The 24,073-nt window shown below is 37.6% G+C and overlaps 3 protein-coding genes and 1 pseudogene across 4 annotated transcripts; 1 reads left to right on the top strand and 3 right to left on the bottom strand.

Moving 5' to 3' along the window:
* The first annotated feature begins 311 nt into the window (after nucleotides 1–311).
* On the top strand, nucleotides 312–4,663 carry LOC108992163 (TPR repeat-containing thioredoxin TTL1-like). 2 transcript variants are annotated; one of them, XR_004802434.1, is made up of 8 exons: nucleotides 312–1,727; nucleotides 2,322–2,517; nucleotides 2,616–2,800; nucleotides 2,878–3,211; nucleotides 3,295–3,499; nucleotides 3,597–3,703; nucleotides 3,830–4,179; nucleotides 4,313–4,663. XR_004802434.1 is itself a non-coding variant. In XM_035694194.1 (7 exons), exons 1-7 carry the CDS (start codon nucleotides 790–792, stop codon nucleotides 3,980–3,982), a joined length of 2,118 nt encoding a protein of 705 aa, XP_035550087.1. In that variant the 5' UTR covers nucleotides 312–789; the 3' UTR covers nucleotides 3,983–4,663. The 2 variants fall into 2 exon arrangements, 1 of the variants encoding a protein (XP_035550087.1); XM_035694194.1 differs by having other exon boundaries at nucleotides 3,830–4,663.
* A 2,733-nt stretch (nucleotides 4,664–7,396) lies between these two features.
* Nucleotides 7,397–12,320, bottom strand: LOC108999437 (ubiquitin-conjugating enzyme E2 36). The gene is made up of 8 exons (XM_018976327.1): nucleotides 12,144–12,320; nucleotides 11,832–11,859; nucleotides 11,561–11,647; nucleotides 10,675–10,733; nucleotides 8,564–8,605; nucleotides 8,396–8,469; nucleotides 7,775–7,872; nucleotides 7,397–7,685 (listed from the first exon to the last, which is right to left on the bottom strand). Exons 1-8 carry the CDS (start codon nucleotides 12,177–12,179, stop codon nucleotides 7,648–7,650), a joined length of 462 nt encoding a protein of 153 aa, XP_018831872.1. The 5' UTR covers nucleotides 12,180–12,320; the 3' UTR covers nucleotides 7,397–7,647.
* Nucleotides 12,321–13,978: 1,658 nt separating this feature from the next.
* Nucleotides 13,979–15,668, bottom strand: LOC108991869 (annotated as a pseudogene).
* A 784-nt stretch (nucleotides 15,669–16,452) lies between these two features.
* On the bottom strand, nucleotides 16,453–22,775 carry LOC108992417 (phosphoenolpyruvate carboxylase, housekeeping isozyme-like). Its single transcript, XM_018966976.2, has 11 exons — nucleotides 22,667–22,775; nucleotides 22,191–22,378; nucleotides 21,255–21,646; nucleotides 20,897–20,981; nucleotides 20,332–20,554; nucleotides 19,982–20,085; nucleotides 19,776–19,863; nucleotides 19,093–19,247; nucleotides 17,650–18,648; nucleotides 17,164–17,550; nucleotides 16,453–17,032 (listed from the first exon to the last, which is right to left on the bottom strand). The coding sequence occupies exons 2-11, from the start codon at nucleotides 22,356–22,358 to the stop codon at nucleotides 16,736–16,738; spliced, it is 2,898 nt and encodes a 965-aa protein (XP_018822521.1). The 5' UTR covers nucleotides 22,359–22,378; nucleotides 22,667–22,775; the 3' UTR covers nucleotides 16,453–16,735.
* Nucleotides 22,776–24,073: the final 1,298 nt, after the last annotated feature.

Raw genomic sequence — 24,073 nt, 5'->3', positions numbered from 1 at the left:
ATCCCTTTCATGGATGCATTACCCAATTGAGGGAAAATTCATTGTTGTAGAAATATTCAACGAGAATAAGTAGTAAACAAGACTCCAAGAGACTAGACGGAACACAGACAATTGGGTAACCTTCTAAATTGGTATAAAATAAATAAAAGATTCCTGGCATCTTATAATATTAATACACATATATACAGATTTATATATGCAAGATGACAACGATTTAATGCAATTACCATTAATGCGTTATTGGGAAAATTTGATGGCAATGCATCAAAAAATATGAAAGTTGGTGCAAACAAATAAAGGTAAACTGTGGAGGAGGAGAGAAGGTGGGAGAGAAATAATAAACAAAGTGAAGAGATTTTGAGCGAGAGAGAAGTGAAACCTGTCTGTCTTGTGAAGGCTGCAGCAGCAGGAGCAGCAGCAGGTGTTGACGAGAGAAAGAATACGGAACAAATTAAAAAGATTTTCTCTTTCCTTTCTTCCCTTCTCCTTTCTTCTCTTTCTCCCTCTGGTAAATCTCTCTAAATTCACACAGGCAATTTTTAAAGATTTCTAGTCGTCTCACATTCATTCTTTGCTTTCTTCTTCTGTATCACGAGATCCTCGTCTCTTTCTCTCTTTTCTCTCCCTTCACTTCAAGACTTCTTCTTCTATCCCGGTGTCTCTGTACTTCCATTCTCACGCATTTCTAAGAAAGAGAGTTAAATTTTCGAAGAAGGAAAAACATAATTTTTGTAGAGAAACAGAACATTTGAAAGTAGAAAGTTTTCATTTTGTTTGCTTAGTGGGAAAATGTCGCATCCCGGGAAGACCATTTCGGAGCTAGGGCTCGACACGCTCGACGAACGGTTCCGGGATTCACTGAGTTTCGAGGCGAACAAGCCCGATTTCAGAGAGCTTGATCTGGGCTCCCCAGTCTCGCCTCTCCGAACCCGGTACGCCGGACCTGCAGGCAGTGGGCTGACCGCTACCACCACAACCACGACCAGTAGCTCCAGCTCCTCCGGATCGGTATCTGGACGAAATGGGCATAATCCGGTTGGAAAAAGATCCGATTCTGTTCCCAACAACCACTCCGGAGAGCTTTCTGGCTCTGGCGAGAGCAGTCCTACAGCCGGAGACAGCATCCGATCTGGCGTAAATGCTCGGAATTTCAAATCGCTCTTCACTAGATCCGATTCTGGTGCGATCCAAACGATAAAATACCCGGGTCAGACCCATACACAAACACAAAGCTCCGTGAATTCACCGCCACTGAATGTCCTTCCCACTGGCAACATTTGCCCGTCAGGGAAGGTCCTCAAGACAGGCATGACTCCAAACCGGAGCTCAAGAGCCGACGTTTTAGGTACCGGGTCGGGCAATTACGGCCACGGGAGCATAATGCGGGGCGGTGTGGCCCCCAAAGAGCCCTCAAATATCAACGCCACTAATTTGAGGTCAAGCGGTGGCGGAGACTGCGGGCGGAGATCAGTTGTAGGTGTGGATCCGGAAGAGGTGAAGAGGGCTGGGAATGAACAATACAAGAGTGGTCATTTTGGGGAGGCATTGAGCTTGTACGATCGGGCAATTGCGCTTTCGCCGGGCAATGCAGCATACCGGAGCAACCGGGCGGCAGCATTGACGGCTTTAGGGAGGCTAGGAGAGGCGTTGAGAGAGTGTGAGGAGGCGGTGAAGTTGGATCCTAATTATGGGAGGGCTCACCAGCGGTTGGCATCTCTTTTTCTTAGGTGGGTTATGTTTGAAGTTGGGTTCTTTGCCTTCTTTAATTGATTGGTTTTTGTGGGCATCGGTGGGTTGTTCTTATGTTGTTAGATCTAGGGTTTTTTCTGATGCGAATGTGATTTGCATTAGGTTGGTTTTTGCTTCCGTCGTTGATCGTTTTGTTTTAGCGTGTCGGTTCTGATTTTGTCAGCTGATTAGTTGCTTGGAGTTACCTTGTTTGAATCTGGCAATTGACTATTTTCATTAATGGGTTCTTTGTGTTTTTTATTTGGAAAATCCCATGATTTTATTTATTGTGCAGTGTCCAGAAATTCAGTCCGTTCTTTGGATTAGATAATTTCTACTTTGTGCTTCTAAAGTAAATTTTAAGCAATGTAAAATATCTTAACATATTTGCGTTTCAAGACAATCGATTGTTCTAATATTGCCTATATAACTGGGACCTATCTCTCTGTGGTAGCCAATGCACAATGCCTTTTATTTTATAATTTTGCTCGTTTATTCAAGTGTTTTTGATTGGCATTGTGCAAAATCATTGTGCAAACTAATTTTTGTTCATACAAGTTTTAGGATATACCCTTAACTTAAATTATTCACAGGTTAGGGCAGGTTGAGAATGCCAGGAGGCACCTTTGTATTCCAGGAGTGCAGTCAGATCCAATGGAGATGCAGAAGTTGCAGACAGTGGAGAAGCACTTGAGAAAATGCACTGATGCTCGGAGGATTAATGATTGGAAAAGTGCTCTGAGGGAAGTTGATGCTACAATCGCTGCTGGAGTTGACTTTTCTCCGCAGGTAAAAGCCCATTTGTAAAAAATTTCTTTAGCATGGTTTAAGAGATTGGTGCAGCCCACATTAATAAATGGCTGAACTGGTTCAAATTGAATTTACAGCTCTTTATGTGTAGGGCGGAGGCCCTTTTGAAGCTACAACAAATTGATGTTGCAGAATCAAGCATATTAAATATTCCCAAAATAGAACCATGTACCCCCTCCTGCTCACAGAGTAGATTCTTTGGGATGCTTTCTGAGGCTTATCTATATTTTGTCCGTGGTCAGATTGAGATGGCATTGGGAAGGTGAGTTCAGAAATTTAATTTTCCTCAGATATTAGAGGGCAAAGGGTTTTGTGGATGAGTAAGAATGGATGATGCAGGTTTGAGAATGCTGTAGCAGCTACTGAGAAGGCTGCACAGGTTGATCCTCGGAATGTTGAAGTTGCAGTGCTGCATCGCAATGTTAGGTTGGTGGCAAGAGCTCGTGCAAGGGGCAATGATCTCTTCAAATCTGAGAGGTTCACCGAAGCTTGCTCAGCATATGAGGAGGGTCTCAAGCTTGACCCTTCCAACTCTGTTCTTTATTGCAATAAGGCAGCTTGTTTGTTTAAGCTCGAGCTGTGGGAAAAATCCGTCGAAAATTGTGACCAAGCCTTAAGTATGCAACCCAATTACACAAAGGCCCTTCTTCGGAGGGCTGCCTCAAACATCAAGGTAATTGGCCCAACTTTACCGTTCGATATCCTTTCATTGGTACTTATGGAATTGTTTAAGCATTTACATATTACGGATTACAGTTGGAAAGGTGGGAGGAAGCAGTACGAGATTATGAGGCCTTGAGGAGGGAACTTCCGGATGACAATGAAGTTGCAGAATCACTTTTCCATGCTCAAGTTGCGTTGAAGAAATCCCGCGGGGAAGAGGTTTATAATATGAAGTTTGGCGGTGAAGTGGAAGAAGTGTTAGGTCTTGAGCAGTTTAGAGCTGCAATATCTTTACCAGGTTACTCTTCTCATCTAGGATGTATAAAGAACAGAAACATCTTCTAAGCATTCTCGTCCAAAATACCATGTGATGTTCTTAAATTCTACATTTGCAGGCGTGTCCGTTGTCTCTTTCAAATCTGCCTCTGATCTGCAAAGCAAGCAAATATCTCCTTTCGTGGACACACTTTGCGGCCGCTACCCTTCCATTAATTTCCTGAAGGTAAATTGACTCACCTACTTGATTGGTAATGGCATTTCAATGAAATCTTCCGCTCAAAACTCTGCTTGGAGAGTCGAATGATAAAGGAAGAAATTTTGACGTGCATTTTCTGGTGTCTGTTCATAGGTGGATGTTGAAAAGAGCCCAGAAGTTGCAAGCACTGAGAATGTGAGGATTGTACCAACATTCAAGATTTACAAAAATGGTAGCCGAGTTAAGGAGATTGTGTGCCCAACTCGTGATGTGTTGGAACACTCAGTGAGGCATTACGGCATTTAGAACTCAATGTCTGTACGGTGATGCTTCTCTGCCCATCTTGCATTTTCTTCTTGCTGCCCAAACCCGGGGTTTGGTGGGAAATCCGCTACAGCCCTTTCAATCTGTCCTCCCACCATAAAAGGTTTATCAGATTCCTGTGACATATTCAGAAACACAAATAATCTCGTTAGCAGCCAATGCCAGGGGAACCCAGAGAGGTAGTAGCTTAGTTCCTTTTGCAGTTTTCATTTATTCATTCATTCCTCATTGTTCTCTGGTTCCATTGTTCTTCCTCCCAGTAATTTCCATCTTTTCCTTTTTGGAACTTCTTTTTACTTCATTTTCATGTAGGCCAGCCTCGTTCTTGTATCCCCCGCCACTTTCGCTGAGAGAATGTTGAGAAGTATGTACCATTTAGTTAAATTTGCTCTCTAGCTACACTTAGGGAGGGAGGGAGGGAGGGAGAGAGAGAGAGAGAGAGAGAGAGAGAGAGAGAGGTGGCTGGCTGGTAGAAGAGGATCTATGTACATGTATATGTGGTGATATATATACAAAGAAATTGGAAGCCATGAAGGAGATTGGATGTCCAGAGGGTTCTTGGGTTAGTGAAAGAAGGAGGATGAATATGTTGCTATTATATTTTGTTTATTGTCTTTATAAATCATTTCATCAATAAAAGAATTCCCATTTTTTCCCCTACAATTACTGCATCAATATATTCTCTCAAGCTCACTGTAATTCGAGCTGCATTCCTTCAATGAGAAAGGCCGAAAGCTCTCTAGCTAGCTTTCCTTCAGTAGGGAGCATTCTGGAAAAACGGTGAGGAAGTGGGAAAATACCGACTTCGTCTTTGCCGAGAGAGTGTTTCTTCAAACGTTGGTTGTTTTTTTCTTATTAAAGGTCGGACTTGGTGTTGTTGACACAATTCATTGCTCTTTTCTTTGAGGTTGACTGTTTGTTTTTTGCTAAAAATTTAATTTATATTACAAAAAGATTATATTAGAGGATTTGAAGTGTGGGGGCAGAGAGAGAGAGAGAGAGAGAGAGAGATCTCCCTGTTCTGTGACTGTGAGGTGGCTGATGTTAACATGTGGGGGGCATTTAAGTTTACAGACTCATAGTCATATCTTTATTAATTAATTAAGAAAGAAAGCTCAGAAGAAAAGTGCAATCGGTCGGTGCTAATACGTGTGACTTGATTGAGATTTTGGAGACGGTGACCGCCCCATTTTGTGGACCTTAAAATCGGGTGATGGGTAGAATTGTACGACGTAGTTGATTGAGGAGGAGGAGGGACCTAAAAAAGTGGGTGATGTTGGAATAGACTCCCCCAACTCAATCCCCTTTACTTTAGACTAGATTATTTGCTAAAGAACAAAATGTTTAGAGCATTCTCATCCGTTTCTTTCAAAAAATTTTATAATTTAGATAAAATTTATATTTTCTAAAATTTAGAACTACTCATATTTTAAAAACTTCCTACATTTCATTCTCTATTACTTTTCTCTATTTTATTAAAATAATATTTTTCTATTCTTTATTTATAATTTTTCTCATTTTTATTTACAAATTTAATTACTCAATATTTTTTCTTATATTTTGAACTATTACTAGTGAATATTTTAAACAAAAATTTAAATTATTTTTTTGCAAGTATGATAATAATATTTTTAAAATTAATTTTTTTTATAATTATTTAAGTTATTTTTAAAATTATTATTTAAAATTACAATAAATATGAGTATGATAGAAAATATAGATGATTGGAAGAAGAATTTATTTTATTTATTAAAATAAAATATTTATATAAAATGATTTAAACCGATGAATAATAATTTTTTATATTTAAAAAATTACTGTTTATATCTTAAATTTTTTTACTTAAAATAGAAATTCGGATGGAGGTTAAGCAAATCCATCTATTATAGGAAAAGGTACCTATGAGGTATCGGCTGGGAATGCTCTCGTAGGATTCCTTTATTTTATGTTTTTGCACCACATGTCAATAAAAAGATAAAAAGAAAAAAGGAAAGGAGCAAGGTGCAGAGAAAGATGCAGCTGCAGAGGTGACAGGAGATCCAATGCGAAGTGATGAATGGTGGTGGGAATCGTGGGATAGGGTAAGGTACCGTACTGTATGCTACAGTTAGTACGGTGTACATAAAATAGATAAAAAAGAAAAGAAAAAAAGAAAAAAGAAATGATATGTTGGGTTGGTGTAGGGCTAATAAAGTCTGATGATTGATATATAGCCGTTGTTGACCAGGAACGATAAGATTTATCTATCTAAGCAAAGACCTGTCGTTTTTTGGTTACTGTGGCTCTGTTTCTTTGTCTCGGGGGCACTGGACCTCAGACCTGGGTCATTGAGGTTCTTTCTTTAGGTTAATGGCGTTTTATGTTTGCATTAATTTTGTGATGTCAATGGTGTTCTTTTCTTTTAAGGTAGAGGTGACGATAAAACTTTGATACTCTTTACGTCAACATAGTAAGAGTACTAATTATAAGCAAGATGTGTAAAACGGGAGTATTTAGTCATTCATAACCTAGATGTGTAAAGACTTGTGCTACGGATTGTGTGATTATCATTTTCCTTACAGGTATTGGTGGGTGAAACTAGTTGGAGTTTGGTTTACTATGACCTATTGCTCTAAATGCTCAAAGACACCATGGCTTGTAATTATCATAGAAAGAGGCTAGAGCGGTGGGGTTGAAGGGGAAATGGCTTTGGAAAGGGTTTCATTGGTGCATGAAACTGCTGGTTTCATGGCATCCGACTCAGAGTGTGTCTCCTAATGCTTTTTGAAAGAGTTTTGGCCCTTTTGGGGTGGGGGGAGAACTATCATGGCGTTTTCTGTCGAAGAAATGGCTTCAGGCAGAAAGTTAGGGAGTGCAACTTTGGAAGTGAATGATTTGGGCTACAATACAAAGGAGATATTGGAATTTTACTTTTGTCGATGTTATACACACTCATATTCTTTAGGCCATGTAGGGCGAGCTCATTAATAGCAATACCCTTTATCCGCCCTCCGAGAGTTTGGTTGCTGGGTAGGCGATAACAGCAATGATTCACATAAACTTCGTTCTTTTTCGGATTTTTTGTTTTTTTGTTTTTTGTTTTGTGTTGGGCGGGGGGGTGGGTTTGCTAATAAGAGCAACCAGCAAGCCATGCTAAAATTTGATATCCTCATACGTCTTATGAAAGAGAGAAATTGTAAAGGCGTAGTTACTTTATTATTTTGCCTTTATGAAATAACCGAAACCGCCATTTCCGTGAGTTCGTCTTCAATTTTTTAAGATGAGGGAGACATTAGAATCAACAGAAAAGTATAAATGCTTTTAATATCAACTGCAGATGGAGCTTAATTCAAGATCAGTCATGCCTTTGTAGCACTGGTCGGTCAGAGCTACTGGCTTTTAGAAAGGGCAAAAATATATGATACATATATGATATATATATATTATATAACATTTCGCCAAATTGATGGCCAAATATATCATACAAGTTTCACAAAGGCTTCCGTGAGAGAAAAACAATTAACCAGCTACAGGAAGCTTTGGGAATACTAAAACTCCAATTGTTTGCAGATCAATTGTTCCAAATTTCCATTTAAAATCAACAGTCAATAGCATACATTTCTTCATACTATCATTCAGGGGGAGCAAAGATTTTCCACCGTGTGTCATCAGGCACCGCTTGCATATAAACGAGTCCACTCCTTTGCTGCAGGGATAGTGTAATTTGACTCCCTGAATTGGTGTTACAATATAAACTGATCTTTGAAGAAACCAAGTGGAGACCAACAACATTACCTGTTTCAACAGCTTCAGCCTCATTTGTTTTCCAATGCTTAGCAATGTTCTCAGAAAGTGGATCATCGGGGTTTGGAGCACTCAGAAGTGCTTGAATGCTAACGAGTAAAACAATGCCAACAAACTAAATAATTATTGGTTCCATTTTTTTCCCATAAACACGTGCTAAAATATAATACCAACCATATCCCCCAAGGTTTCTTTTCTTTTTTATTGGCACCAAGTATAGGGGAACAAGGCCTCAAATAATCCCAAGGAAGCACAGGTCCTTGGCAAAAAGTTTCCCATGCACATCTGATAACTCAACGGGGAATTCCCCTAGTCTAATGGCCCCAAAAGTGTGAATGTGGAGTTTCAAAATCAGGACATCCGGTTCATACGGTTCACCCCAAGACCACTACACCACCCCTTGTGGCTGCCTGATGGTAGAAAAGGAAATTATCCATATTCATATGTTCCCCCTATCTTTAAATGTATTTTCAATTTCATCATCTTTTGCCGTTCATTTAAAACTAGACTGCCAAAAGACTTTTTTTTTTTTTTAAAGCTATTCCCATGGAAATAACACAAGTAAATCAGAACTCTTTCTGATAATTGTGATAAGATCATAGCTATCTATACCTCAAAAGTACAGTTCGTATTTGGAGAGCAGGGCTCCATTTGTCCTTCAGAATATCAAGGCATATCCTTCCAAGCTGCACGAGAAACTTATTCCATAAGAGGCAAAAGATAAAATAATAACTTCTTCCACCTAAAATGAGTAAAAATGTAATATAAAGTATAGCCTACCTTGTCAATGTTGGGATGATATATCTTAGTGAGAAATCGGACCTGTTGCAAGAAATATGTTTAAACACTCAAGTAGTGAAGGCACAGAAGTGGAAAACATGAAAGCTTGAAAGCATGACAGAAACAAATGTACAGCAGTAACCATGACCACATATGAAAAGGGTATAATAAGAAGAAATATATTGACATGCAACAACTTTATTAAATTAGAGCTAGAGATACAGCAATCCATGTTCTTATAAGATGTAATGCTGACAGTCAACCTACTGAAGCCTTATTTTCTCTGGGCCCCCTACTGACTACACAAAAGGATATGAAGATAAAGTATGACAATCAAAGACCAAGTACATACACTGCAGTGGAAACAAATTATACACTGTCCAGCCTATGAGTCTCAAAGGAGTGACTTCTAGGGTGCCACTCTTCACCTAATCTGTCTGCCAACCCTATCTGTATGGGCCTAGTCCCTAGAGTTTGTTTTGCATGAAATGAAACCATAAAGCACCTCAATTCCACCACAAAAACTGTAGTCTGTACATGAACACAGAATACCAATCCAAGCCCTGACTCCTGAGTGATACCAACAAACTCCAACAGCTGTAATTTTCTTTTATACCACATAACAAACCAGGCCACCCATTAATTCAATCCCAGAGCACATGTCAGTCCCCGGCACCAAGATGGGCATACTCACAAAAAATGATCTAAAAGATGTTCAGCAAGACAGAATTCTAAGCATCACAAAAAACCATAGTCATTTCTCAAGATCGAGCCTATAAACCGAATAAGCCCCTGCCCAGTGCATTAATCATTTTGGGATCCCATTTAGGAAAGGAATATTTAAAGCAAAAGGGTGAGACAATAACCAAAATTCATAATTATTAGAAGTCAGGATGGTTTTTCCTCTTCTTTTTTAAAAAAAAAAAAAAAAGGTTTAACACTTATGTGAGCTTATCAAATCAAACTGTACCAAATTCAGTCTTGAAACACTAGATAGTTCATCTTTAAAAAATTTTCTTAGTTCATAAGCAGCACCATCTGAATCGTAGATTCTTTCTTTATCATGTATCATATCATATTGTGCATTTCAAGGTAAAGATGTTACCAGATAGAGGAAAAGAAAGAAACACGTCTCAGTAACACAAGCACAAGGATAATTCATGTAAGAAGCATATGCATTTTATAGAGCTATGCCAAGATGATAGGCGCTCCTCAGTCAGGCATTCGAGCAAATGCTGCGTCGAACCCAAGCTCATCCAAAAATATGGAAACAATCTGCAGCCCTCAGCTCCTATCTTCCTGCCCCTTTTTTCATAGACGGGTTTAGAGTGCAGAGCCTAGAAAGCTATCACAGGTCAACAGGTTAACCTGTTTTTCCCCTTTTCGGGTAAGTGCTAACCTGTTTCTTTAGGAAAGCCCTAGACTTGTGCTCTTCAACATAAGCTAGCCAACAGATTTTATGTTGAATATATATGCCAAACAATCAAGAAAGCCCCACAGACGGTAAAACCTCCAATCCTAGATACCCTCTTTGCTTTCAAGTTTTAAAAATCATGTGAATATCAATTAATAGTTTTGTAAATACAAGATCTGAGGGCATCCTAGTTCTATAACTTATAGATAGATCGAGTGAAATACAGAGATTTTGTAATTCACATTATTAAGCAAATTAAGCTATGGTGTACATTATGGTTTTAAAGCTCAGTGTTGTTTAAAGCACCAGGCTCATACAAGAATCATTTAAGTAACGCGAATTTTTCACATACATGTCAAGTCAATTTTGTGCAAGTCTGTAGGGGCATATTACAACGCAGGATCTTATCATACTTGTATACTCAATAATCATTTACTTACACTTTACAGAAGGTTCTAGCTTTTTGTAATGGAAAACATTAAATGAAATATGCTTTATATTTTTTTTATTGGTCAAATATGCTTTATATTCGACCAAAGGAAACAGCCAAATGTGCAATGAGAACAGAAACATTTCATAAATGATTTCTTTTTACAAGTCAATATTCAAAGGGTTGTGGCTGATGAAGACTGAACTAGTGTCTACTTCCCATAAAGGTAGAAAGCACCAAATGAAAATGACTCCCAAATCAAATTACCTTGGGAGCAGCCATTGGATATTCTTCGGGCAAAAATAGCTCCAACTTGAAAACTCCTCCTGCATGATTTAGTAAATGAGAACACATCATGTCTTAAAAAAAAGTGAATAATACTTAAGGCTCCCAGAGTAACAAGATAAGAACTTCATCTATTCGTTTTGCCTTTGTTTTCATTGACATTTCAAATGCCGTGATAATGATAAGTCCAACCATGCAAAATTCAAGAAACATATAGGCAGGATAAAAGATCATCATCAACATTTCTAAACCACACCACTACTCATTTCTATTTACCACCAAGCCCAAAATTATCACTCAAAAGCAACCATCATCTCTTTTAACCACCCGTAATAGCATTTATACACAGCGAGAGAGAGTCACAACCTTCTCCAAAAAAGAAGTACAGGAAATAATGAATGTGGGGGAGATCTTTTTTTATAGTGGAAGGATGCTTGATGAGTATAATGGGCTATATTTAAGATGATGACTAAGATTTTCCAGCAAGAGTAATTGAAGTTTAAGATGACTAAGAAAGGAGCATCGAAAACCAGTTTTCCAAAAATAATTCTCTATATATAGTTAGATAGAGCTAGAATTTCTATATGAAGATGAAAAATTAGGGCCCCAGTATCGTTTTTGAAAGCCACTAGCTCATATCAAAAGTAGAAATATTACCTCAAAAATAAAACGTTTATAGAATTCCAGAAATATTTCCATTCAAAGGTGCATATCTGACATCTCAAAACAACGTAAAAACATTGAAATCTTTAAGATACTCTAAGCATTCAATCTCAAGAACTAAGACATCTTCAAGAATGCGCTGCCAACCAAGATACAACACCGAGATAACTATGAAGTCCAAATCGCATGCTGTTCAGCTGATTACCTTCATACGGAGACTGTGTTGGGCCAAGGATCATTACATTAAAATATCGCATATTGTCCTCCGATGGCGATGCACTAATTCCTGGCGCTGAAACCATAGATTCTAGAATTTAGATAGTTACCCTTCCCTTACATTACCTCAAAAGGGAATTTAATTTATGATTTTTTTTCACAGTTTTCAAACGTAAAACAAAATTAAAAGAACAGACTTTAACGCAAGAGTGATAAACATAAACAGATGCAGTTATAAAAATGAAAGAGAAATTACTTACCTGGTTCACTCAGGAGGCGCTGCGTTTCCTGTTGGATCAAGAAAAGAAAATGAGCAAATACAGTGACGATCAGATACAAAAACAAACAGAGAAACCCTAAAACTCCGTTCAGTTGCAGAAGAAGATCGAAAGCAACGAAAAAAACCAGAGCAACGAAATCGTAGATTACAGCTCGGTCTAAAGGAGTCGTTCATTTTACGAAAAAAAAACTGAAGGAAAAGAGAGACCTTTCGGTGGTTTTCTGGTGTACCAAGCAGATGGAGAGATCAAAGAAATTGAGAGAGGGATCGAGGAGAAGATCGAGATACAAACCTTAATGATTCTTCTGGGTAGATTGCTGTTGGCCATGTCGAGTTCGATTACAGAGCACGCAAATGCCAAAGGGTTTACTGTCGAGATAGAGAGAGTCAGAGAGACGAAGCGACGGAGTGTGCGTGCGTCGTTGTTTAGAAATGCTTTAGGTCCTTAGGAAATGGCTTTACGATCCTCATCAGTCCTGACTTGAGGCGTTAATTTTACTTTATTATAAATATGAAATATTATAATCTGATTTATTAATATTTAATTTAAAATATTTTTATGCATCAAAATATTATTAAAAAAATATTTTATTTTTAAATCGCACACTTTAGGGCTTGTTTGGATTCACAAGTTATCTCAGCTCATCTCAACTCATCTCAACTCATCTCAACTCATCTCACTACTATTCATTACTATTCAGCAACTTTAACTCATAAATCTCACTACTATTCACAACTCATCTCATTACTATTCACAATCCATCTCAACTCATCTCAAGTCATCTTCGAATCCAAACATCTCCTAATAAAATATTTATATAACATAATTTAATTTGTAATATAAATTCTAGAATTTGATTATTACAAATTAAAATTTATTATTTAAATGATGTGAACATAATACTCTATTATATTCTTATTTAAAAATAGAATAATTTATTATTGTTTTAAAAATAAAGAATAGAATATTAAAACCGCACAAACACAAGCGTAACACTTTTTTTCCTTTTTGAGTTTAAGACTGCGTTTAAACGTTGAGGTCTTAATTTTTTTTTTATAAATAATAGTAAATTTTAGTGAAAAGAATTATATGGAACTTCTCTAAATTAAGTTTAAAATATTTTTAGGAGTTAAAATGAGCTAATACTTTCTATGAGAAGTTTAAAAAGTTATAATTTTCACGTATAAAAATGTGTCTAAGTTAAAAAAAATTATAGATTCTACGTATAAGAAGGTTTTTAGTTGAGATGAGTTTAATAATTTGAAAGTTTGATATTTAGATATTAGACTCAGTTTAAAATTAAATTGAGTTAAGCTGAATCTTATAACCAAACGTAGCCTAAGACAGATCTCCTCATACCAAAACTAGATACATGCTTTTATTAATAGTCTACTGTAATTCATTTCAACTCATTTTTAAATAGTTAAGATGATTTTAAATGAGTTGAATAAAATATTATTATAATATTTTTTTTAATATTATTATTATTTTTAATTTTTAAAAAATAAATTATTTATTATATTTTGTATAAAAATTTAAAAAAATTATAATAATAAGATGCGATGAAATTAAATGAGTTTAGTTCGGTTCCAATCCAAACCGGGCCAAAACCTTGCCTCCAAACTCCGAAGTCCTAACCTTTTCCATGTCAAATCGTAACCTTAATTCATGTCAAATCGTAACCTTAAACGCGGAATACAGCCAGCTTAATTCATGAAGACGCTATGCAGCAGCAGCAGCAGCAGGAGGAGGTATCACCCTCTATATCCCAGCTCCGATCTGGATTTAGAGAAGTTGGCAAGGTAAATAAATGCAAATGGTATGAAAAACATTGGTTTGGAATGGCATTGTCTTCCAAAGACTGTCATGAGTTTTTCAGAAGTTGGATTCACATTTTTTACCACTTTCAAGTGCTTTCAAGAGGTAGATTGATAAACTAAACCCCCTTTGAGGAAGAAGGATTTTCTCATTATTTCACAAACATTTTACAAAATTATTTTCATAAGTCATATTTTCGTATACAATGACCCATGGAAACCTCCCTCTCTTGCTAAAATGATTGAAAGAGGCCGTTTAAATAGTCCTAGATTTGCCTATATATTTTCATCATCATCCTTGAGCTAAATTTAGCTTTTCCCCTTCACCATCTGGCTTGTCTCTGTCTTCCTGATGGTCTTCGCTGATATCCTTTTTAGTTTCAGGCTCGGCTCATCCAGTTGAATTTTCTTCTTCTGAAGAAACTCGACGAGGCCTTGGAGGGAAAACTCAGCATCTTTGCTCTTCATCAGCTCTCCTGCAACTTCTGCAGGGGTGACTTTAACCTCCCCTATAAGCCCTTCAATTGCTTCAAAGAACTGATGCTGGGAAATTCTTTGATAGTTGAAGGCTAATTTCTTGAATGCAGAAAAGGTGCAATTGACATGTGAACGTGCATGTCCATGCGTCCTGGCCTCAACAATGCAGTGTCTAGCCTATCTTTGTGATTGGTCGTGAACACAACGATTCTTTCTTCACCACAAGAAGACCAAAGTCCATCTATCAAGTTGAGGAGTCCGGAAAGTGTCACCTGATTTTTTTTATCTTTACCTGATTCACTCTCAGATTCTCGGTTCTGCAGATTGATACTGCAATCAATATCCTCGATTATGAGAATAGATCGATTCGACATGCTGAGTAACAACGATCTTAACTTAGCATTGAATTGGACAGCTGTTAGATCCAAGTCGTAGATGTCATAATTTAGGTGATTAGCCATGACTGCTATCAAGCTTGACTTTCCAATGCCAGGAGGACCATACACAGTGGCGGATCTACACAGGGGCAGGGGGGCATGGCCCCCCAAAGTTTGAAAAAAAAAAAAAATTGTATTAGTCTTTTTATAATTTAATAGAATTATATTATCTCATGTTGTGTTGATTTTTTTTCTAAAATGTTATCTTAACCTCCTCTACAAAATTATTTTGATCTTATAAATTATTTTGACTCAAAAATAAAATAAAAAATATTTTATTATAATTTTAACTTTGCTCAGCCCCCTATAACAAATTTTTGTTCCGCCACTGACCATACAACAAGTACCCTCGTTTCCAAGCTTTCCCAGTTCTTTTATAGAATTCCTTCCCCTCCACAAAGTTCTTCAAGTCATCCATCAATGTCATCTTAAGCTCTGAATCCAATGTAAGCGTCTTGAAGGTCATTGGGTGATCGAGATTAATCACCCTCGAGTCCCAGCGCCCGTAAACAACTGTGTGAAGCTTTATAGCCTTGCCTTCTTCTTTAATGACCTTTGCTCTGTCCAAAATGTATGGTAAATATGAATTCAGTACCATTTCTCTATGTTTCTGATGGAAGTTTAGCTCGTACGATCTCACTTCAGATCGAAGACGCTTTCCGATCACCCCGATTTCTGATACCGGATGATTCAACCTCCTTGCAAACCAATGTCCAAATTAATGGCACATCTCCATAAACATCAACTATCTCTTCATCTCTATCCACAGTGACCACTAGTTTCGTGTCCCTCTCACCTTTGCTCGCTTTGATTCTTTGAACGTATGGGGTCACTTTAGTGCCCAAGTAGGCATCAACTTCCACAAACATCTCGTTTGTCGAATGCCCTTGAAATTCCTCTATGACGATGGTCAGTTTTGAAGAGAATTTCCGGGAAAATTTGTCGATGCTGGAGGAGAAATAACTTCGGAGTCCATTTGGAATCAAATCATTGGCAATGCTTCGAATAAGCATCGCTGTGGCAGCGAAAGAGGCTGCTGAAGTCAAAACTGTTGATGGATCAGACAAACTTTTGCGTGACAACATTTTCCAAAGCTTTAATAATACAGTTAGGTTTTGCTATCAAATGATAAAGATTGTGGAGTGATGAAATTAGCTTTTGCTTTGGATTGACCGAAAAGCTTTTTTTCTGATTTCTTGCCTCTGCGGCTCTTCCCTCGACGTGTTTTATAGCAGAGTTTAGCCACGGAAAAGACTTCTTCTATTTGTTGTGGTCTTTGGTTGACATTGAAGAATTCCATTTTAAAACAGGGAACCTTTTGATTTAAGTATGACATTGACATTTCAACTTCGAAATGTAAAAACATTTCAACTTCGAAATGTAAAACATAGTAGGCAACCTCATTATAACCTAGACACTGTTTTACATTTGAACTTCGAAATGTAAAACATTGTAGGTAACGTCAGTCATTATAATCTAGGCACTGAAACAGAAACCTAACTCTGAAATTTCATGCAATGCGTGCCCTCCAAGCAATCACGACTTCTTCGTACCTTCATGTTAGCCCTGCACGAAATGTCAATCTTCTGCCACCCCTTTAACTTAACGGTCGCGTGGAATACGTTAAAAAGGTGGTTTGGAATGGTACTCGAAGGGGAAAACGAAAAGTACTTAGTTTATATATATATATATATATATATATCTCATATATATATATGGGACCCTAACTGTACGTTTCTTGGTGCCACAATCCAACAAGCATGGCCATTTCTCATATCTTATTCACACGTCTGGAATTTAGACGATTATGTGTCTTATTATGAATACCAGTTTAAAAAACAACCATGTTATTGTCCGAAAACACAGATATAGCACAATGCTCATAGGACATTTTGTAGTAAAGCATATAAAATGAAGTTCTATCGACTTCAACTCTCGTAAGGCTACAATAAAACTGCTGGCTCTAGTAGCATTCGAGTACAGCTTTATAATATTCTACTAATAACTTGGATCACATCTCGTGGGGCCACGCAGACTTGGATGGTGATGTGGATAATAACAGAACATCCGCCTCTGGTGCATATAATTAATGGACCGAGGCAAACTTTTTGTCCAGAAAAACAGCAAAACGAAAACACTGAACTGCAGTAGTCTAACCAGTGTTCTGCAAGCCTGCAGCAATACCCTTCATGGTCAATATGAGGGTATCCTCTAAACCAGGGGCGTATTCGCTTGTTGGGTTCAGCTTCACAAGTTCGTCAGCCGCTTTGCTTGTCTCCATAATCTCCTTGGAGATGTGTGGCCGCACCTGCACATTATAGTTTGGATCCCTGATTCTCTTCAATGTGTAGGCTTGACATACATTCAGGGTAGTAATGTAGGAATCACGGAGGCGGAGTCTTTGCTTCAAGTATGGGTCCCCTTCAAGAAGATCCCTGTGTCCAGCAATCTATGAGCACAGGAAAAGGAAAACTCAGTTTTTGTTATCACCAATTCATTGGAAGGTCTCATAGGGAGAAATGTAATTGTCTAGTGAACAAAACTCAAATGTGTAAATATATTCTATCCAAATTTATTTACCTGCAGGAGAAGCCTCTTAGTTTCTTCATAATTGACCCTCAACCGCTCTCCAAATTTCCAGAGATCCTCTGAAACAAGGAGCTTGTCATACAAAGCAGCAATTCCTGGATCTCCCTTGGCAAACACCATTTCGACCAAATCAATGGTGACCCTGAAGAAAGGCCATGCATTGTACATCTCCTGCAGCATATGGAGGTTCCTAATGTCCTTCTGAATGACTTGTTTGAATGCCGCTCCAAAGCCTAGCCACACTGGAAGATGAAACCTTGTTTGTGTCCAGGCAAAAATCCATGGGATTGCACGGAGTGATTCAATACCTCCACTTGGCTTACGCTTCGATGGACGGCTTCCAATGTTCATCCGACCATATTCCAACTCTGGTGTAGCCTACGTATATATAAATAGACAATGGTTATTAAGTCAAAGATGGTCTATAACGAACTTGAAAGGAAAATAAGATTGATGCAATCTGTGCAGAATTCTTACAAGGCGGAAATATTCGACAAATCGGGGTTCGTTGAAAACAATAGAACGATATTCTTCTGTAGCAATGACGGCCATTTCATCCATCAAAGCACGCCATTCTGGTTTAGGAGAAACAGGTGGGTGCATACCATGCTCCAAAGTAGCAGCTGTGAATCGCTGGAGCGTTCTAAAACACAAGTGCTCCTCTCCAAATGATCGCTCAATAACTTCACCTTGAACAGTAACTCGGAGTGATCCATGAATGGTTTCCGGAGGTTGAGACAATATGGCAAGATGGGTGGGCCCACCTCCTCTTCCAACAGTCCCTCCACGACCGTGGAACATAGTTAGCTTTACACCATATTGCTTGGCAACCTTTATAAGCTCCTCTTGAGCCTTATATAACTGCCAGGCTGCAGAGAACCGTCCTGCATCTTTACCAGAATCTGAATAGCCGATCATAACTTCTTGTTTCCCATTAATTCGGTTTCTATACCAATCTATTGAGAATAGCCGAACTAAAGCAGCAGGAGCAGCCTCCAGGTCTGCAAGCTTCTCAAACAGTGGAACAACTCTTAATGGTTGCTTCACATGGCATTCACGTTGCAGGAGCTCAACTGCAAGCACATCAGATGGTGCAGTTGCCATTGAAATTATATATGCTCCAAAGTTGTCTGATGGAAGTTCTGCTATGACGTGAAATGTGTCCAGAACATCACAGATTTCCTCAGTTTTAGGAAGATCGGGTCCAAACAGTGGGCGCTTGCCACTGAGTTCAGATAAAAGCCATTCCTGTCGACGTTCTTCTGACCAGTCTCGGTAGGACCCAATTCCCAGGTGCTTGGTAATGGCATCCATGACATCAGTATGACGATCTGACTCTTGCCTAATATCAAGTCTCACAAGTGACAGTCCAAAAGTTGACACTTGCCTCAAGAAGTCAAGAAGGCTTCCATCAGCAATTGCCTGGTCACCGCATGCACAGAGTGATCTGTAACATAGCTCAAGAGGTTCCAGAAACTGCATGCAACTTGAACTTGATCAGTATCTAAACCAATTGAACAATAAATACATGAAAAAGCAATTTGAAACTTCATACTCAAGGAGTACCGCATTATTAGCAAATATTTCCAGTACCAAATCCACCTAATATATCTCCTTTCATTTCTTCACTTCTCAAGAATAATTAAGTACAGGATGATATCATAAAAGATTTAGGTGCCGTTTGGATAGTGAGTTGAGATGAAAGTTGAAAATTGAATAAAATATTGTTAGAATATTATTTTTTAATGTTATTATTGTTTTGGGATTTGAAAAAGTTGAATTGTTTATTATATTTTGTGTGAAAATTTGAAAAAGTTGTAATGATGAAATGAGATGAAACACTTCTTATATCCAAACAGAGCCTTAAACTCCGGGTTGTTTAAGAGGACTTGAGATGGCAACACAATTATAGAAAAATACCTGCTCAACGTTGGTGAAAGTTGCATCCTCTGGGATGTCAGAGTACCCATTGGCTAACAGATTGCGAGAGCGTTCACGCGTTTGATAAAGCCTATCCCTCACTTCACCAAGAATGACACGATAGGGTTCACTGGGAGGAACTTGTTTCCAAAACTCTGTTTTACACAAAAAGCAATGAGTCCTATAACAGTAAAATATTTCAGGCCCCTTAATTGAAAATTCACTGCACTACCACTAACAATAGGGCTGTTTTACAATCATTTTTCAAAGAGTGTCTCAAAGGGATAGAAATAAACTTGAAACAAGAATAAGCTGGATCATGGGGACATGGTTAGAAAGCACATTATCGTGGGAACCACTATTTGCATTTGTTCCTTCCATTTTACTAAAGCTGAAACATTGTGGATCAAACGTGAGGAAATTGGTAAACACTTCAGATTGGCAATTAACATTGAAACACTCAAGTGAACTATGCTTCCACAAATGGGATGAATTTATAGGAAAGACAGGAGAAAAGGTCTCATGCATTGCAGTCTACCTCTTAACAGACAGTTCAATAAAGAATTAGCATTTACGATCTAACAGACATGGAAAATACATGAAAACACCTATATTTCTTGAACTGCTGCATCATATATACAAAATATACAAGAAAAAAACACACCCGACCATAGATTGATTACCTATGTAGTGTTTTGCATCTTTCTTGGAAGACCTGTGGAGTTCATCTGCACGAACTTGAAGCTCATCACTGCAGCGCCACATAGACAACTGTAAGGGAATGAACATATATTAGCTGGTACAGATTACAAGTACGTAAACAATAAATAAGCAACAGTAACCCAATCAAGGCAATGGAGTTCTGTACAGATGATAGCAAGTAGAATACCTCAAACATAAGATCCTCTATTTGGGAATAGTACAAGTTGGCAGCCATCATTCTGGCTAGTAAGCAAACATCCCTTGTGACCTCAGGAGTCACCCTAGGATTACCTGCATCCAATGTTTTAAAACAGTTACTAAACTGAGAGAGAGAGGGAGAGGGAGCTTCTGCAACTGAAATAAACTAATTAGACCTGCCAAATTGAAAAAAACAGTCCTTTAACATTGTTCCAATTAATACCATTAAAAGTAATTAAAGGCTGACTAATTTGAAACCCATTCCAAATTTGATAGTTGAAAGGTGTTTTGTTCATCATTTTGCTCCTTCCCAAAGAACTAAATTTATTAGAATCTTACCATCACGATCACCACCCATCCAAGATGAAAATTGAATAAGTGGGGCATTGTAAGGAACTCGTTCATTAATCCCTAGATTCTTCAAAGCTGTGTCAACACGGCGTAGAAACTTTGGAACACCCTTCCAGATTGTTTCATGGAAGTAGCTCATTCCCGCCCTCATCTCATCTTGTGGAGTCGGAGGGGTCCTCCGGATCTCATCTGTACGAAATGCGGCTTGGATCTACATGATGTCAAATAGCAGAATTGAGTGAAAACTAAGAATACAGTTGAATAAGCCAATATTTGCTTCTTTTTTTCTTTTGTTTTTCGGTTTTGTGGAAAAGCTTCCTGATGTGAATCCATGTTAACCTTCAAGTTCATTCCATAACTTAAGTCTTCAGGGAGTTAACATGTCGTAGGCATTAACTTATGTGGCAATCAATTGGTTTGCTGTAAATTACAGAGACCATCTTCCAAAAATTGTGTGCAACCATGTCTAACAGCAAAATGTGATAGCAAAATATGATGTCTAGCACCAAAATATGATGGCAAGTAAACAATTTCAAAGGATGCTGATATTCACCTCCCTTTGAAGTGCCTCATCAAGCTCTTGCTTATCATCAGGGGTAATGTCTTTGGCATACAATTGGGCCAAACAATTCCTTATCCTAATCATAAAGATAAAAGGGAAAACATTAGGGAAAAACAAAAAAAAGAGAAGTACTACAAGAATGCAAAGTTCAGTACTCTTTCACTGACGTAAACCATAGGGCTTTTCATAAAGAATTCATACGTAAATTAAAGGACGTAAGGAAGTTTGAATGTTGGAATGCTCACCCAATATCTTAAAATAGAACCCCAGAGGGGGATGGAAAAGTTAAAATATCTAGTTGTAACTAATGGACACAAAACTATACTACTATAATGACTCGTGGACAAACCTTCCATGCTTCTGAAGTAAAGACCGACGAACTGATTGCGTAGGATGTGCAGTAAAGACTAGATCCACAGTCTGGTTCTTCAGAGCATCAAAAACTTCTTGTGGAGACTTGTTCAGTTGCCCCACCAGTCTCTTGAGAGTTTCTTCTAGGTCTGATTCGGTTGTTGCAGAGTTTTCATCAGCAAAATCTCCCTTTTTCAACTTGTTCCGTCTGCGGTAAGCAATCTGAACCGCCTCGGCCAAGTTGGCCAAGTTAAGCATATGGGAGAAAGACTTTGCAATAACAATAGAGTCCCCTGGATCCAAGCTTGTCAACACACTTCCAAGCTCTTCGAGCTTCTTAGGATCATGGTTACCTTCATATTCAGCAGAAAGCTCGTAACACTCTTGAACCTATACAGATATTAGTAAGAGAGAAAGAGAGGAAGGAGGGAATCAATAACACTGTTGGTTAATTGCTATAATTCATTCCAGAAACTGAAAATACAAAACAAGTCTGTTTACTTTAAATTTCGGAAGAAAATAAAAAAAAGATCCTCGTGCACCCATCTATCCATGTCAAAGATAAAATTCAAGAATCGGTGTGACCCTATCTTAAACGGCCCTTGGTCTTCCCACTTGTGACATTAATGAATCATATGCAGTAGCACGGACAACACAAACAATAGCTCCTCGACCCCACACCAAATCAGAACTGGAAAAGCCAGATGTATATTTTACTTTACATAATGGATTCTTATAATGACTTGAGACTCGTTGAAAGTTGAAACTACCACATTATGTTGCTGCAGATATTGGACCTCAATGCAAACTCAAAAACTATCATTTCTCAATGCAAACTCTAGAATTGGACCTCACGTGCGTTGATCAAAATGAAATGTAAACTTCTAAAACTGATCAAACTAATAATCGAAAAAGGCCAAAATCAATCACTTACAGTTTCCTTAAGGTCCTCCCCATGTAAATCTTGGAGAATATCCAGAAATCGATCCAATAGCAGAGCGTCATACTCAATCAGCTTGTCATCCTCACTCACTTTCCCCGGAACCAAAAGCCGAAGCTGCGCGTCGATTGATGCCAGCTTCTCAAGATTCCGATTCGCCATTGCTAGCTCTCAGTATCACCCTTTGATCACAAAACCAAGAAAAAACGTGCAAATAGAATCAGAAAGCAAACACCCAAAAAAGCGAGCCTGAAATCTCCGTTTCAATCAAGCGCCAGAAGCCACGGATTCTGATCGGGACCCATAAAAATAGAACCTATGCAATCGAGTATCTGATGGCTAAAGGCCACGTGTAAGGAGAGTCAATCCACACATAAAAAGAAAAGAAAAACAGATAATTTCTAGATAAGTGTGATTTTCGTAGGGACCCAGAAATAAACATTCCGGCAGAGTTGTTTATGGTGGAGTACCTGAATCTGGGCAAGTGAGATTTGATACAAAAGAAGACGACGAAAACTTGGATCAGGGACCGAGTGAGTGAGCGAGAGAGAGAGAGAGAGAGAGTTTTGAGATGCCAGTGGTCAGAGGATGCGACATTATATAGAGTAAAAGCCTGTCCTTGTTGATGTCTAACCAGACTAGGCCTCTAACCAGACTAGGAATCTTGGGATTTCTCGTAAAGAGAATATGCTCACAAAGATTCTTGGACGGTCGAATTATTCTGTAAATTATAAGACTTTCACAGTGAAAGAATGAGTACAATCAAGGTGGGATTGGATTTCCTAGAAAAATACGATTGTATTTGTTTTGGTAACGCCACCACAGTATTATCCATTGTTCCAAAAAAAGTATTATCCAGCTAATTAAATTTATGGTTATAGAAAAATAAACATTATTATATCGAATATTATATATATATATATATATCTTTTTTATAAAAATACTTGAACATGATTGAACTTTGTATATCTATGCTTGAATTTTGTATATTTTTATGCATTTTATACGAAATCATTAAATGTTAAAATATTTTAATCTGATATCTTTACATCTTTCCCATCATATATCTTAAATTTCGGACAAAAACTATAAAAACAAGTGGTGTAGGCTTCAACCGAGGCCAATGGTTAGTTTAGTGTTTGTACAAGAGTAGTAGCATCTCTACTAAGGTTCTTTAGATCAATTGACAACATTTTAATTTTTTGTTAAAATAATTAAAGATTGAATCTTCCTCCCACATGTATCAAAAATAAAAAAGTAATAGCATTTCAATTCATTTACAGTTTTGTTTTAAATGAGAGACAAATTTATAAAATAAAAAAACCTTATTCATATGCATTAATTTTGGAATATGCCCTTGTTTGAATTGCACTCCATCCATTTGATTTATTTTTCTAAAAGTAGTGGTTTAAAACTTTCCTTTAGGAGTTAATTTGATGTTCCTTGTTTTATAATTTCAATATTTGATCATCGCTATCGATCTATAGAGTAATAATACATCTATAACTTATTTACAACTACTCTTGTACATGTATATATACATGTATATATTCTTAAATTACCACCATTTTATTAATTTATATATTGAATTATCACTTTGAATAATTTGCATACTTGATCACAATTAATTTGCCTGCTAATATTCAGCTGATTGTTATATTTTCCATGGATCTCAATAATCATGTCTAAACTATAAATCATAAAAATGAGAATTCAGAATATAAATTAGGGTAAGGCTATTATTATTGTTTTAAAAATTAAAAAAATAATAGGAAAACGGTAAGCCTATCATTACTCTTTTATTATTTATTCAAAAAATCTACTCAACCTCCTACTATTCACACAACCTCCACACTCTACATTATTTTTAATTTTTA

This window comes from Juglans regia, chromosome 9 (genome assembly GCF_001411555.2).
Source record: "Juglans regia cultivar Chandler chromosome 9, Walnut 2.0, whole genome shotgun sequence".
Classification (NCBI taxonomy): domain Eukaryota; kingdom Viridiplantae; phylum Streptophyta; class Magnoliopsida; order Fagales; family Juglandaceae; genus Juglans; species Juglans regia.
The sequence above is the reverse complement of the archived record's forward strand: the minus strand, read 5'-3'. Positions and strand labels throughout refer to the sequence as shown.